The sequence below is a fragment of the Anomaloglossus baeobatrachus genome, chromosome 3, assembly GCF_048569485.1.
Source record: "Anomaloglossus baeobatrachus isolate aAnoBae1 chromosome 3, aAnoBae1.hap1, whole genome shotgun sequence".
Classification (NCBI taxonomy): Eukaryota; Metazoa; Chordata; class Amphibia; order Anura; family Aromobatidae; genus Anomaloglossus; species Anomaloglossus baeobatrachus.
Genome location: NC_134355.1, coordinates 272,609,979 through 272,624,845, shown reverse-complemented (window position 1 = coordinate 272,624,845; position 14,867 = coordinate 272,609,979). Strand labels below are relative to the sequence as shown.

The window sequence follows — 14,867 nt, the reverse complement described above, 5'->3', positions numbered from 1 at the left end:
AACTTGTGAACAGCACTCATACTTGGTCAACATGGGAAAGACAAAGGAGCATTCCAAGGCCATCAGAGACAAGATCGTGGAGGGTCACAAGGCTGGCAAGGGGTACAAAACCCTTTCCAAGGAGTTGGGCCTACCTGTCTCCACTGTTGGGAGCATCATCCGGAAGTGGAAGGCTTATGGAACTACTGTTAGCCTTCCACGGCCTGGACAGCCTTTGAAAGTTTCCAACCTGTGCCGAGGCCAGGCTTGTCCGAAGAGTCAAGGCTAACCCAAGGACAACAAGGAAGGAGCTCCGGGAAGATCTCATGGCAGTGGGGACGTTGGTTTCAGTCAATACCATAAGTAACGTACTCCACCGCAATGGTCTCCGTTCCAGACGAGCCCGTAAGGTACCTTTTACTTTCAAAGCGTCATGTCAAGGCTCGTCTACAGTTTGCTCATGATCACTTGGAGGACTCTGAGACAGACTGGTTCAAGGTTCTCTGGTCTGATGAGACCAAGATCGAGATCTTTGGTGCCAACCACACACGTGATGTTTGGAGACTGGATGGCACTGCATACGACCCCAAGAATACCATCCCTACAGTCAAGCATGGTGGTGGCAGCATCATGCTGTGGGGCTGTTTCTCAGCCAAGGGGCCTGGCCATCTGGTCCGCATCCATGGGAAGATGGATAGCACAGCCTACCTGGAGATTTTGGCCAAGAACCTCCGCTCCTCCATCAAGGATCTTAAGATGGGTCTTCATTTCATATTCCAACAAGACAACGACCCAAAGCACACAGCCAAGAAAACCAAGGCCTGGTTCAAGAGGGAAAAAATCAAGGTGTTGCAGTGGCCTAGTCAGTCTCCTGACCTTAACCCAATTGAAAACTTGTGGAAGGAGCTCAAGATTAAAGTCCACATGAGACACCCAAAGAACCTAGATAACTTGGAGAAGATCTGCATGGAGGAGTGGGCCAAGATAACTCCAGAGACCTGTGCCGGCCTGATCAGGTCTTATAAAAGACGATTATTAGCTGTAATTGCAAACAAGGGTTATTCCACAAAATATTAAACCTAGGGGTTGAATAATAATTGACCCACACTTTTATGTTGAAAATTTATTAAAATTTAACTGAGCAACATAACTTGTTGGTTTGTAAGATTTATGCATCTGTTAATAAATCCTGCTCTTGTTTGAAGTTTGCAGGCTCTAACTTATTTGCATCTTATCAAACCTGCTTAATCTGCAGGGGGTTGAATACTACTTGTAGGCACTGTATGGGACTACCTGGCTAGTCCAGGGCGTCACACATGCACAATGAGACATCAATGTAACTCACCAGATTTGGAGAGAGCATTGTCTCTTCTAGCTTGACTCAAAGACATTTTCTTTTCTTTACCATGAGGACCATCAGGAGCTGAAAAACAGAATTGATGCATTTAAGCACAGTATATAAAACCTACCAGTATGCTGGTATATAAAACCAAATACATTACAGCATCCACTTCTACTTTCTGTACTTTATTCACATTTGGATACTCCAGACACAACAGATTTCAATTAAGCAAACCTATAATGTAAAATTGGTACCATTTTTAGATTTCTATCTACAGAAAGATTCTGAAATTTAGGCAACATAAATCTGAACTCATGATCAAAATAATTTTAATCCTGATGTACATACAGTAAAAGTAGGACAGAAAATACAAATTAAGGAAAGTTAAAACAGGGTTCCAGACACGGAGTAAGAAACCGGATATCTAGCCGGACAAGCTACTCAACGAGAAGCTCAAGTCTATGCCAATTATACCGGTTTACAAAACAAGTACCCTATGGAGCGGAAGTGTCATAAGCAGGGTGTGGTAGAAGGAGTAAACTACGGTGACCTGATATTACGGTTCTAAAGCAAGCTGAAAATTAGTTTATGGCAGGATAAAAGAAACAGCTCTGGCAGGTAAACGTAGGAAAGATATACTCGGTGTAGTCCACCTGCAACGAGACCAGACAGCTAAGTAGTTACAATCACATTGGAAGATCCAGTTATGAATACTGAGGCCTGTACACTGCAAGTGTTTTATTTCTATCAGTTCTATGAAATATTTTGTTATATATTTACTATGTTGGCTTATATAGCACCATCATATACCATAGCGCTTTACAGATATCATTACTTTTCCCATGGGGATTCACAATCTAAATTCCCTTTGAGTACGGAGATGAAACCCATGTAAACATATAGAACATTGAAGCCAGTGTTACAAAGTATTAGTACTAACCATTGAGCTTCTGTGCTGCCCACATATGTTACAACAAATGTTAAAATAGTATTTTTTATTTTTATTTATTTTAAGAAAAGCAACCCACAGTCCCTACTTTCCAAATTGCTTTATATTGCACCTATCAATTAGTTTAGGATTGCTTAGAACCTTCTGGGTGTGCAGCACAATAAATCGAGTCATGTATACTGAGGATGGAACAATCTCAGGGATACTAGTTGAGCATCAAACAACAAAGTCTATGTACAGCTGAGGCCTAGCAGCAAACACGCCATCATCGAGTTGGCTCCTTCCGTCACAGATAAAAGATCTGCTCTATAGAGTACCTCTTTCACTGGATCACTCATTCACTTGAGTTGGTGCAATTTAATACAATTTAGCGGCATGAAAAACGTGTGTGTGCAAGAACTAGGATGGACAATCAATATCAGACCTGCGGTAGTCCAACTCTTGGCATCCCCAGCTGATCTGATATTTAATGGGAGTCTGTCACCAGGTTTTTCCTTCCCACCCATTCTGAGAAACACATAATATAGAGAAAAAGACCCTGATTTCAACAATGTATCCTTTAGTTTACTGGGTGCAGCAGTTGTGACACAATTAAAGCACAGAAAGCTAATCCCATCCTCACTACATTGTATATTGACAGTGAGCTGCTTATCAGAAGAGGAGGTGTGGTTGAAACAGGACTGTAGTCTGGGCAGTGATAATCTCCGGGTGATAAAACTTTCATTGTATGGAAATAACAGCACACAGGCTAAGCCCTCCTTCTTACATATGTGTAAAACACATGCATGAAAAATCTAGTACTGGTGTCCGTGTTCGCCATCAGTGTGCTGTCACTGTTTTTCTGGCGTGAAAGAAAGAATGAAATTACAAACCTTCTCCATGTTAAACATCTACAGCACACTGATGCCATCCATGTGCTCTACGTGTTTTTCACAGACCCATAGACTCGTATAGAGCCTTGTCATTCGTGCTGCCGGGAAAAAAAACGGACATGTCACCATGCGATTTGCACTGACACGCAGTCCATATGAAAATACAGACGTGTGAAGATCACCATAGGTTATAATATGTATCTGTGGCATCCGTAAAGAAAATGGTCACATGTATCGGAAATGCAGACACGTGAAAGAGGCTTAATAAATGACACATCACTGAAATCAGTGTCTCAGCCTCTACATCATGCAGTTTTCGGATTACATAACATTATTATTATTCCAGCTATAAGGTATGACTGACCCTGAAAGAACTTGCAGAGATGGTTTGTAATTTTACCCGATAGTTTATCTTAAACATAACAGTTACATTGCCTATGAGGTACATAAGCATACTGGTACTCAAGGAGAGGCACAATAATTTAAAGAAGGTATTTTCATATGACCCTACCCATAGGCAAAAAAAAATTAATCTGAGTGAGTCCTAACTAAGGCTGCTTTCACACTACGTTTTTTTAGCATGGGTCATGAACGTTTTTTTGCTGCAAAAGTGGATCCTGTTTTTGCAGAGAAAAACGCATGCAAACGCAAGTGTTATTTTGCAGGATCCTGTCACTTGAAGTTTATGGGCGGGCATTGGAGTCATGTGATCGGGAGTGAGGGGAACTGAACGCGAGACTAAGAGCCGGAATCTGACAGCTGTGGAGGCTCGTAACCAAGGTAAACATCGGGTAACTTGCTTGGATACCCGATATTTACCTTAATTACGAGCGTCTGCAGCTGCTAGGAGACGGGCTCCCTGCACACGTAACCAAGGTAAACATCGGGTATCCAAGCAAGTTACCCGATGTTTACCTTGGTTACGAACCTCCGCAGCTCTCAGGGCGGGGGAGAGAGGGAGGGGGAGAGAGAGAGACTGATCACACCAGGCTGGGTTATGGGCATGCTCAGTAGAGCAAGCAGGATCCTGTCTATCAGCATGAAAGCGTTCACATACGTTTGCGTGCAGTATAGTCAGGATCCAGCAATTTGCAGTATTTGGACGTAGCTCAAAAACGCTACAAGTAGCGTTTTTGAAAAAAGTAAAAAAACCTGCAAGTCGCGAGATCCTCACTATAACGCACGCAAATGCAGGTGAATGCATGTTGACGCGAGTCCATTGCAAATGCATTGAAATGAAAACGCATTTGCACTGGATCCGTTTTTGCGTTAAAAAAACTTTCAAGACGCATGTTAAAAAAACGTAGTGTGAAAGCAGCCTAAGATGAAGTCTCTGGTTCCCCAAGTGAAGATCACATAGATGTCAGCCTGGAAGTGTTGAGTAAACTTTCTAAGTGCCAAATGACTACAGCTTATATATACACACATGACATCCCACACTGTGACACTAGACTCTGTGCCAAATCAGCATGTCACACTAGCTCCCTCAATAATAGTCATCCTATAACATTAGGGGTACTTGACACACAGCGAGATCGCTACTGAGATCGCTGCTGAGTCACGTTTTTTGTGACCTCATTAGCGATCTCGCTATGTGTGACACTGAGCAGCGATCTGGCCCCTGCTGTGAGATCGCTGCTCGTTACACACAGTGCTGGTTCGTTTTTTTATTGTTGCTCTCCCGCTGATAAGCACACATCGCTGTGTGTGACAGCGAGAGAGCAACAATCCTGAATGTGAAGGGAGCAGGAGCCGGCGTCTGACAGACTGCGGTAAGCTGTAACCAAGGTAAACATTGGGTAACCAAGGTGGTTACCCGATATTTACCTTTGTTACCAGCCTCCGCAGCTCTCACGCTGCCAGTGCCGGCTCCTGCTCCCTGCACACGCTAAGTTAAGCGGTGTGAGCTGGTAACTAAGGTAAACATCGGGTAACCATACCCGATGTTTACCTTAGTTACCAGTGTCCGCAGCTTCCAGACGCCGGCTCCGTGCAAGCGCAGCGTCGCTTGCACGTCGCTGCTGGCTGGTCACTGGTCGCTGGTGAGATCTGCCTGTTTGACAGCTCACCAGCGACCATGTAGCGATGCAGCAGCGATCCTGACCAGGTCAGATCGCTGGTCGGATCGCTGCTGCATCGCTAAAGTGTGAAGGTACCCTTAGTCTTCAACAACATGGCGCCAGGGAGACTTTTCCAAGTCCAGTATCTACCGTAGCAAGAGGCTACTATACTGCCATCTAAAGGGGAAAGCAACACTTTCACCTATCTAAAGAAATACAATGATGATAATATTTTTCAATATAATTATGCAACATGTGAATAGGTAAATAAAACATGTCTAAATGCTTTTAGTAATAATGCAAAAGTATAAAAAATCCCAAGTGCCTTCGTATTATTTATATGGTTCGGTTCTTGGACCCCTCCTCTTCTCAGTCTACAACCTTGGCCTGAAACAGCGCATTGTTCTGCACTTTCAGTATCTTCTTTACACTAATTTACCTCTCTGGACCGGATATCACCTCCTTACTAACCAGAATCCCAGAATGTCTGTCCACTATTTTATCCTTTTTCTCTTTTTTTCAATTTTTAAAATATAACGTGGACAAAACAGAATTGATCATCTTTCACCTGCCTCACTCAACCCACCCAACAACAGATCTATCCATCAGAGTCAACGGCTGCTTACTCTCCCCAATCTCCGCAAACTCGCTGCTTCAGGTTAACTCTTGACTCTTGTCTATCCTTCAAGCCACATATCCCAGCCCTTTTCATCTTCTGCAGACTCCAAATCAAAAATATTTCCCAGATCAGTACATTCTTTAACCAGGATTCTGCCAAAACACGAGTGCTTGCCCTCATCTTCTGCCTTGACTACTGCAACCTCCTGCTCTGTGGCCTCCCTTCTAACACTCTTGCAACCATCCAATCTATCCTAAACTCTGCTGCCCTATTAATCCACATCGCCCCTTGCTATTTCCCGAAATTTCCACTCTCCAATTCCTTCACTGGCTTCCCATTGCCCAAAGACTCTAGTTAAAAACCCTAACTATGACATACAAAGCCATCCACAGCCTTTCTCCTCCATACATCTGTGACCTAGTCTTTCGGTACTTACCTGCACGCAACCTCCGATCATCACAAGATCACCTTCTCTACTCTCCTCTCATCTCCATTTCCCACAATCGTGTTCAAGATTTCTCCCGTATATCTCCCATACTCTGAAACTCTCTACCCCAACATATCAGACTCTCACCTACTGTGGAAAGCTTCATAAGGAACCTGAAGACCCACCTCTTCCAACAAGCCTACAACCTGCAGTAACCCTCATTCCGCTGTACCATCGTATGACCAGCTCTACCCTCACCGACTGTATCCTCACCCATCCTAGGTAGATTTGAGCCCTCGCGGGCAGGGTCCTCTCTCCTCCTGTACCAGTCTGCGTTTTGTATTGTTCACGATTATTGCAGTTGTTTTTTATGTATACCCCTTTTCACTTGAAAAGCGCCATGGAATAAATGGCACTATAATAATAAATAAATGCATGAAAATGTGCTGTCACATGAAAAGCGGCTAAAATCTCAAACTTAAAAAGGTTTGAAGAATTAGGAGATTCTGAACACTGCACATAATAGTGCCTCAAGGAAGATCTGAACTCTCTATAACCTTTATTGGCTTAGGGGACTAATAACAGAAATTTGCTATGAGTTAGAGCTGCCACTAAGCGGGAAGCTCTTTATTTCAATTCCCAAGACATCTATATAGCAGTTTCGCCACTTAAAATGCTGACAATTAAGTAGTGAGTACATAGCAATACACAGAATTTTATCGTAAGAGGTTTTCAGATACTGGCCCAAGCTATGTAAAAACATCAACAAGAAACACAGTTCGCTATGATCACACACTGCATCTCTTCTCAATCACAAAAATGCAGCGTTTTTTGGCCCCAAAATATGCACCTGTGGCAAAAACGCATGCGTTTTTACCATATTTTGCCCAATGCAGTTTTTGTGTCCAAGCTATTTTTATTAAGAGAATTAAACAGAATAGTCAAAAAAGTTAACATAAACTGTAAGCAATGTAATTTGTACAGTATTGAATCCAATTATTACCAAAGGTTAAAACATCTTATAAACCTATCAACTGGAACAGGATATTGAACAACCCCCTCAATTACTTTGAGGCATGTACTGAAAAATATATGTTAACACTCATGTTGCCAATACCAATAAAGGGGTTCTCTATAGCTAGTGATACACTGTGTGCAGAATTATTAGGCAAATGAGTATTTTGTTCACATGATACTTTTTATACATGTTGTCCTACTCCAAGCTGTATAGGCTTGAGAGCCAACTACCAATTAAGTAAATCAGGTGATGTGCATCTCTGTAATGAGGAGGGGTTGTGGTGTAATGACATCAACATCCTATATAAAAGGTGTACTTAATTATTAAGCAACTTCCTTTCCTTTGGCAAAATGGTTCAGAAGAGAGATTTGACGGGCTCTGAAAAGTCCAAAATTGTGAGATGTCTTGTAGAGGGATGCAGCAGTCTTGTAATTGCCAAACTTTTGAAGCATGATCACCAAACAATCAAGCGTTTCATGGCAAATAGCCAGCAGGGTAGCAAGAAGCATGTTGGGCAAAAAAGGTGCAAAATAACGGTCCATGAATTGAGGAAAATCAACCGTGAAGCTGCTATGATGCCATTTGCTACCAGTTTGGCCATATTTCAGAGCTGCAACGTTACTGAAGTATCAAAAAGGACAAGGTGTGCCATACTCAGGGACATGGCCAAGGTAATGAAGGCTGAAAAACAATCACCTTTGAACAAGAAACATAAGATAAAACATCAAGACTGGGCCAAGAAATATCTTAAGACTGATTTTTCAAAGGTTTTATTGACTGATGAAATGAGAGTGACTCTTGATGGGCCAGATGGATGGGCCAGAGGCTGGATCAGTAAAGGGCAGAGAGCTCCACTCCGACTCAGACACCAGCAAGGTGGAGGTGGGGTACTGGTATGGGCTGGTATCATCAAAGATGAACTTGTGGGACCTTTTCAGGTTGAGGATGGAGTGAAGCTCAACTCCCAGACCTACTGCCAGTTTCTAGAAGACTTCTTCTTCAAGCAGTGGTACAGGGAGACGTCAGTATCGTTCAAGAAAAACATGATTTTCATGCAGGACAATGCTCCATCACATGCATCCAACTACTCCGCAGCGTAGCTGGCCAGTAAAGGTCTAAAATATGAAAAAATAATGACATGGCCCCCTTGTTCACCTGATCTGAACCCCATAGAGAACCTGTGGTCCCTCATAAAATGTGAGATCTACAGGGAGGGAAAACAGTACATCTCTCGGAACAGTGTCTGGGAGGCTGTGGTGGCTGCTGCACGCAATGTTGATTGTAAACAGATCAAAAAACTGACAGAATCTATGGATGGTAGGCTGTTGAGTGTCATCATAAAGAAAGGTGGCTATATTGGTCACTAATTTTTTGGGGTTTTGTTTTTGCATGTAAGAAATGTTTATTTCTACATTTTGTCCAGTTATATTGGTTTACCCGGTGAAAATAAACAAGTGAGAAGGGAATATATTTGGTTTTTATTAAGTTGCCTAATAATTCTGCACAGTAACAGTTACCTGCACAAACAGATATCCTCCTAAGATAGCCAAATCTAAAAAAACCCACTCCAACTTCCAAAAATATTAAGCTTTGATATGTGAGTCTTTTGGGTTGATTGAGAGCATAGTTGTTGATCAATAATAAAAAAATCCTCTAAAATATAACTTGCCTAATAATTCTGCACACGGTGTATATAAGTATAAACTAAGAAGTTTAAATGCCCTGTAGAACCAGGTTCCAAGTTCAGTCTAAAAGATTGTTAATATTGTATTTATTCTTTCCTTTGGGAACTTAAAAATCTAAGGAAAACTAGCATTGAGTATGTAGAGAAAAGACATGTAAGAAACCAAGAGAAAGATAAACAAAAACAAAACAAGAAAAAAGAGGGGGGAGGGTTGGAGATCAAAAAAGATAGGAGCTAGAAAGAGCGTTCGAGGGAAGACAGGGGAAGGGGCGTATGGGAGGGAAAGGGCGAGGTTAGGGGGTCCTCCAAAATCTACCAATCAAGCAGTGCTTCAATCTGTGTTGTATAGTAAATCACCAACCACTTCCTCACAGTGCCCACCCAGTCCCTGACAGGCAGAATCAGGACTCTAAAGAAACAGTTTAAGAAAATCTGGGGAGTCCCTAAACAGAATCCATTCACTCCAACTCAATGCATTTTTTAAGTCAAATCTATTGACTGGAAGGGCTCAAAAATGCTGGCAAAAACACAAAAAGAATTGACATGCTGCATCTTCAAAATTGCAGCAAAAAAAAAAAAAAGATGCACTGTGTGGACAGCAAATTAGAAACCTCATAGACTTTGCTGGAGGAAGGAAATGCATGCATTTAGGTGCATCTTTGAGACCTCAAAAATGTACCAAAAATGAAGCAAAAGATGCAGTGTGTGAACATAGCCTTAAAGAAAAAAATATCCTAGACTATCATGAATTGTACCTTACTAATTTCCAGAGCACTGAAGGCCCTTTAACACATTAGACTCCTGTGTATGGGTCCGCCAAACTATCCATTGTTAGATGTCAGAGACCAGAAGTATCCAGTCTGTTGAATCTCATTGGCCAATCCTTTTTCTTGGCATGGACATATGAGTTTGGCTGCGGCTGTCTCGACAAGAACACAGAAGTGCTGGGCCAAGCTGAGCATTCCTCTGTATGGAGGAGTTGGGAAGAGGGCACCGTCATCCAAATGATTGATAGATATGCCAGTAGCTAATATGTAAGTGATGCCTTTACTAAGGATGGAGATCTCTTTTGAAGAGTCCACTAAGATTAAAGGCCATCTGGTAACTTGAAATTTTTTAATTGTACAATCCGAAGGAACAGAAGGTGACAGGCATCCGTAGTAGCCATGGCATCAGAAATGGTGTGAAATTTGGTACCCTTGAGGTCTTTCTTCAGGTTTGGAAACAGATGATAGTTGGTAAATAAGGTGAGTGGTCAACCAGCTGGAAGCCCAGATCTGCCAGTGCTGCCGTGGCTGCTTGTGCAGTGTGAGCAGAGGCGTTGTCTTGCAGGAAAAGGATTCCTTTTGCCTTAAGAGCTTCTTTCAATTGGTCCAAAAGTTCAATGTAATACCTTGAATTGATGGTGGAACCCTTTTGAAATAGTCCACTAGCAGCACGCCGTCTTTATCCGAAAACACAGATGCCATCACTTAAGTGGCTGATTTTTGCACCCTGAACGTCTTTGGATGAGAACAACTGTGCTTCCATTCTTTTGACTGCTCCTTGTTTGCAGGGTCATACAAATAAATCCAAGCCTCATCCATACTGACCAATCGATCCAGGAAGGTCTTATCAGTCCGGAAACGCTAACAAATGAACCGGGAAGTTTTTACTCGCATGCTTCTCTGCTCTGTTGTCAAACATTTGGGGACCCACTTTGCAGATAGCTTCCTCATGTCCAAATGTTCATGGATAACGACACAAACACGTTCACGGAAATCCCCATGATGTCTGCTATTGATTTAGCTGAAATTCGTGGATTCTCTAGTATGAGGTTGTGCACAGAATCGACGGTCTCCAGAACAACGACCACTCTCGGTCGTCCAGGACGTTCCTCATCATTGGTGCTGAAGTGGCCCGTTTTAAATTTGGCAACCCAGTTCTTAACTGTGGAATATGAAGGGCATTGATCCCGCAGGTGTGTGACATATCACCATGAATATCCTTTGCAGACTTTCCTTGCAGAAACAAGAATTTTATCACTCCTTTACTCTCAGTTGCTGTGAATATCGCATTAGACACCACCATTTTGTTTTCCCGCGTGTTTAGAACACTGTTGCCAAAAGCAGCAAATACAAAATTTGAAAAGATATATTAGACACATAAGGCTTTCATGTGATGTAACATTCGTTACCATAGGAACAAGAAAAGATCACAAAGCCAAAGACTTATCAGCAGCCCCTCGTATTTTGACACGTACCACTTACTTAAAGGGTCATTCACATCTTCGTAAATGGATGGTCAAATAACGTTTCTAAAAGCAAATACTTGTGCAATTTACTGCTTATAAAAATGTGTGGTAGTTTCTGAGATTTTAACACTTTTTCTTGTCAGTAGTTAACACTGTTGCTTTGTAGCACTGGGGTCCCGAGTTCAAATCCCACCCAGGACAACATCTGTAGGAAGACTATGTTTTCCCCTTGTTTGTGTGAGCTTCTTCCATGTACGTCTGTTTCCTACCACACATTGTGGCAAACCAAGTAGAGAGTCTCATGACAATAATTCCTTCTCCGTACCCTCTTTCAGCAGCATATTGGACCTCTACACTTCAAAAAGTGTTCACAAATGGTTTGAGCAACATGATAAACAATTCAAAGTGTCAAATTGACCTCCAAAAGCTCAGTATGATAGAAAAAAAATAAGTGACAGATAATAAGTGAAGTGAAGTGAAGGAAAAATATGTCTACTCAATAGAGGTCTTGTGGGCTCGACTCTGGCATGAGGGATACCTACCCAACATTAGGCAGGAAGCTGTAACGGTATGGCTCATGTCTAGTGTTGGTGTGGCGCCCCTGAGGCTTCCGTCGCCACAGGTCATTGCACCCCATCAGCGGTGTGATGCCCCATTCTGGGAGAGGAAGAGAGTGAACTCCGGTCCCCTGGTAAATCCACACTACACCCATTGCTAGGGACACACAGGACCAGGGAAAGTGGCAGGCAACCCTCCCATGCTGCATGCTGAGAGGGGCTGTAAGACCCATCCCTGCTCCCATAGGGTGGTAGCTTAGCAACTGGGGAGGTGGGAGGAGCCACCGGACAGCAGATAGAGAAGGGAAGGTCAAGTTTAGTCAGTTCCCTCAGGGAGTGAGAGAGTAAGGAGCGAGCATGTAGTTGGAGGAGAAGAACGAGAGAAAGGAGGGAGGAGGAGGTCTGCCGGAGGCAGGCAAGGAAGAGGAGAAAGGAAAGAAAGGAAGAAAGGGTCGCAGGGCCGCGGGTAGTCCTGTAGGTACCACGAGCAGTCCTTGTTAGGTACCGAAGCCGAGGGCCTAGAGGTAGCTACGGGTAGTTGCAGGCTGCGGTGGCCTGTTCCACATTGACATCGGTGGAGTGATTAAGCTGCGACAGGGGACGGTCCCTAGAGACTGGAGGAGTGCAAAGACAATCTCCAAACAGTAAAAACCGAGGCCCAGGGACGTTGCAAGCTCCCAGGGCCAGAACCCATAGCAGACCTTCAGAAAAGGGGTAATCAGCCGACAGGTGACCCCCCAGCCTGGAGGCTGCAGTGGAGGCCAAGCCAGGTCCATCTTAACTAAGGCAAGGCTAGTGAAGACAGCAGAGAAGGAGACACTAAGAGAAGGGCACCGGATTTCACGCTCTGAATCACCCAGAAGGCGGAGGTCCCTGACAGAGATTCCAGCAGTCCAAGGGTCCTGCTGCCCCGACATGAACTGTGAGTAAAGAACTTGAACTGCACCCTTGGAGTTGCCTCTGTTATTTCATCTGCATAGACACTCCCAAGCACCAACTGTGCCCCGGGCATTGCTCCACCTGTGGGGAGCAGTACTACCATTGCTGCCATAACATCATCCCGGAGGCCTCACACAGCAGCGGCGGCTTATTAGCCGCATACCACAGGTGGCGTCACGAACACAACCATTAACAAGCAAGCCACATATTCTACTGACACCCACCAGGGCCACGGAGCCGGGCCCAGCCACCACTGACTACCACCGGACTAGTCCAGCCCGGCACCGGGTGTCCCACAGCCCTGGGGTGGGCGAGTCATTGGGAAATCTTACAAACCACAAATCTGAATAGAGAATCCTATAGATATTCCTTTTAAAGTGTGCATGTCATCAAGGGAAACATGGCCAGTTTCTGTTTTTATCATTTTTCTGCTGCTCCAAATTATTGTTTATTTTTTTATTTGTTTAAATCTGCCATATTCAAGAGAGAGGGATTTTTTTATTCAGTGCTAATTGTTATGGACCTTAACTTTTTCAATATTAAACTGCCCCTAATGCCTAGTTAGTGATGCATTGTATATCTATTCAGGGAAAAAAAATATACAGTACTCAGTCACACGGCCATATAAAAGTCAATAGGTTACATAGATCGGCCACAAAGCTCATGTGAAAAGCATTAATTACTTCTCATTGTAGTAGAACTGTAACCTTCTTTCTCCTCGTACCCACACTAGGGGGCAGCACATGATAGTGTGATTTTAGCTTTTCACTAGACGTTCTCTCACCAGACATCGAAAAAGTAGCCAATGAGAGAACATTCATGTGACAATAGCCTAATCCACTTCCTGCTAGCACACTAATCGGTGACATGGCACATCAGTACAGGCTTTGCTTTCACGATCATCATCTCCATGTACTGCAGGCCTGTTGAGTCAGTTGCTATATACCATCACACCCTGCCCTCTCCGCTATGCATAGGTTTATATTAGTAATTTCGTATACATGCATACTCATATGTACTGCACGCCGTTAGAAAAATGATCATTACCATCAGCTATAGATTAGCAGACAAGATTAGTCTAATGTAACGTAACAAATATTCTATATACACACGTCAAATTTATGCAAGAGATAGCCAAGGTAGTCTCTCTCTCTCTTTCTTTCCCCATTGATTTATATGGCCACGGATATCGGATCCAGACTTCAGCGGCAACCCGATCCTGATCCACCGGACCCAGATTATGACCGATCCACTCAACTCTACCTGTGAGTCAAAAGCTAAAAACATTGTTACCCTTTTGCTCATCAGTGTGTGTGTGCGTAGATATTTAAATTATATATATGTATATATATATACACACACACACACACACACATATTTCCATAGCACTTTACATATTAGCACTTTATACACACACACATATATATATATACACACACACACATACATATATATACACACACACACACATACATATATATACACACACACACACACACACACACACACACATTAATATATATATTATATACACACATTAATATATATATATATATATATATTATATACACACACACACACATATATATATATATATATATATATAAAAAATAAAAGACACACACTTATATGTGTTACATTGTGGCAGAGTAATCCCATATATTGATCTATAGCTGATGGGAGTGATCGTTTTTGTCCGGACATACACATCCTTTAGCCTGGTAGTCCCAAAAAGCAAAGGGCAGTTCTAAAATGAAGAGTGGAGCACATTATAATAACATTCATTAAAAATATCCAATATTAAGTGCGGTGGATTTTTAGCATTATTTCAATACATTATAATAATACATTTGGGAGCAACAGGTGCACTATAGTCCCACCACAAAAAAAAGAAAATGCACAAAAATAAAATAAGGTTTTAAATACCTTTGCTATTAACCAAATTCAATATACAAGTTTAATGAAATCTGACTTCAAACAATGAGAGTAATACAAAGAGAATCCAGTAAATGTAAAGATGGCATAACATACTGACTTACTGAATATTTCGCATTTTAAACAACTTTTATAAAATATAGAGGTTTTTTTACATGTCAATGTACAAAGGAGTCTTGAAGGTGCTTCATAGCCAACCTAAAAAAGTATTTCAACATAATAATAGATAAATTAAATTTGATTTTGACACGTG

General features: G+C 42.4%; 1 protein-coding gene across 6 annotated transcripts in view; it reads right to left on the bottom strand.

Annotated features, from left to right (window-relative positions):
- MAP7 (microtubule associated protein 7) overlaps positions 1–14,867 on the bottom strand; it is a 218,158-nt gene that overhangs the window by 80,761 nt on the left and 122,530 nt on the right. For all 6 annotated transcript variants that reach the window (XM_075339843.1, XM_075339840.1, XM_075339841.1 and 3 more), the window contains exon 2: positions 1,325–1,402. In XM_075339843.1, coding sequence (XP_075195958.1) covers positions 1,325–1,402 — 78 coding nt within the window. The remainder of the gene's footprint in view (positions 1–1,324; positions 1,403–14,867) is intronic.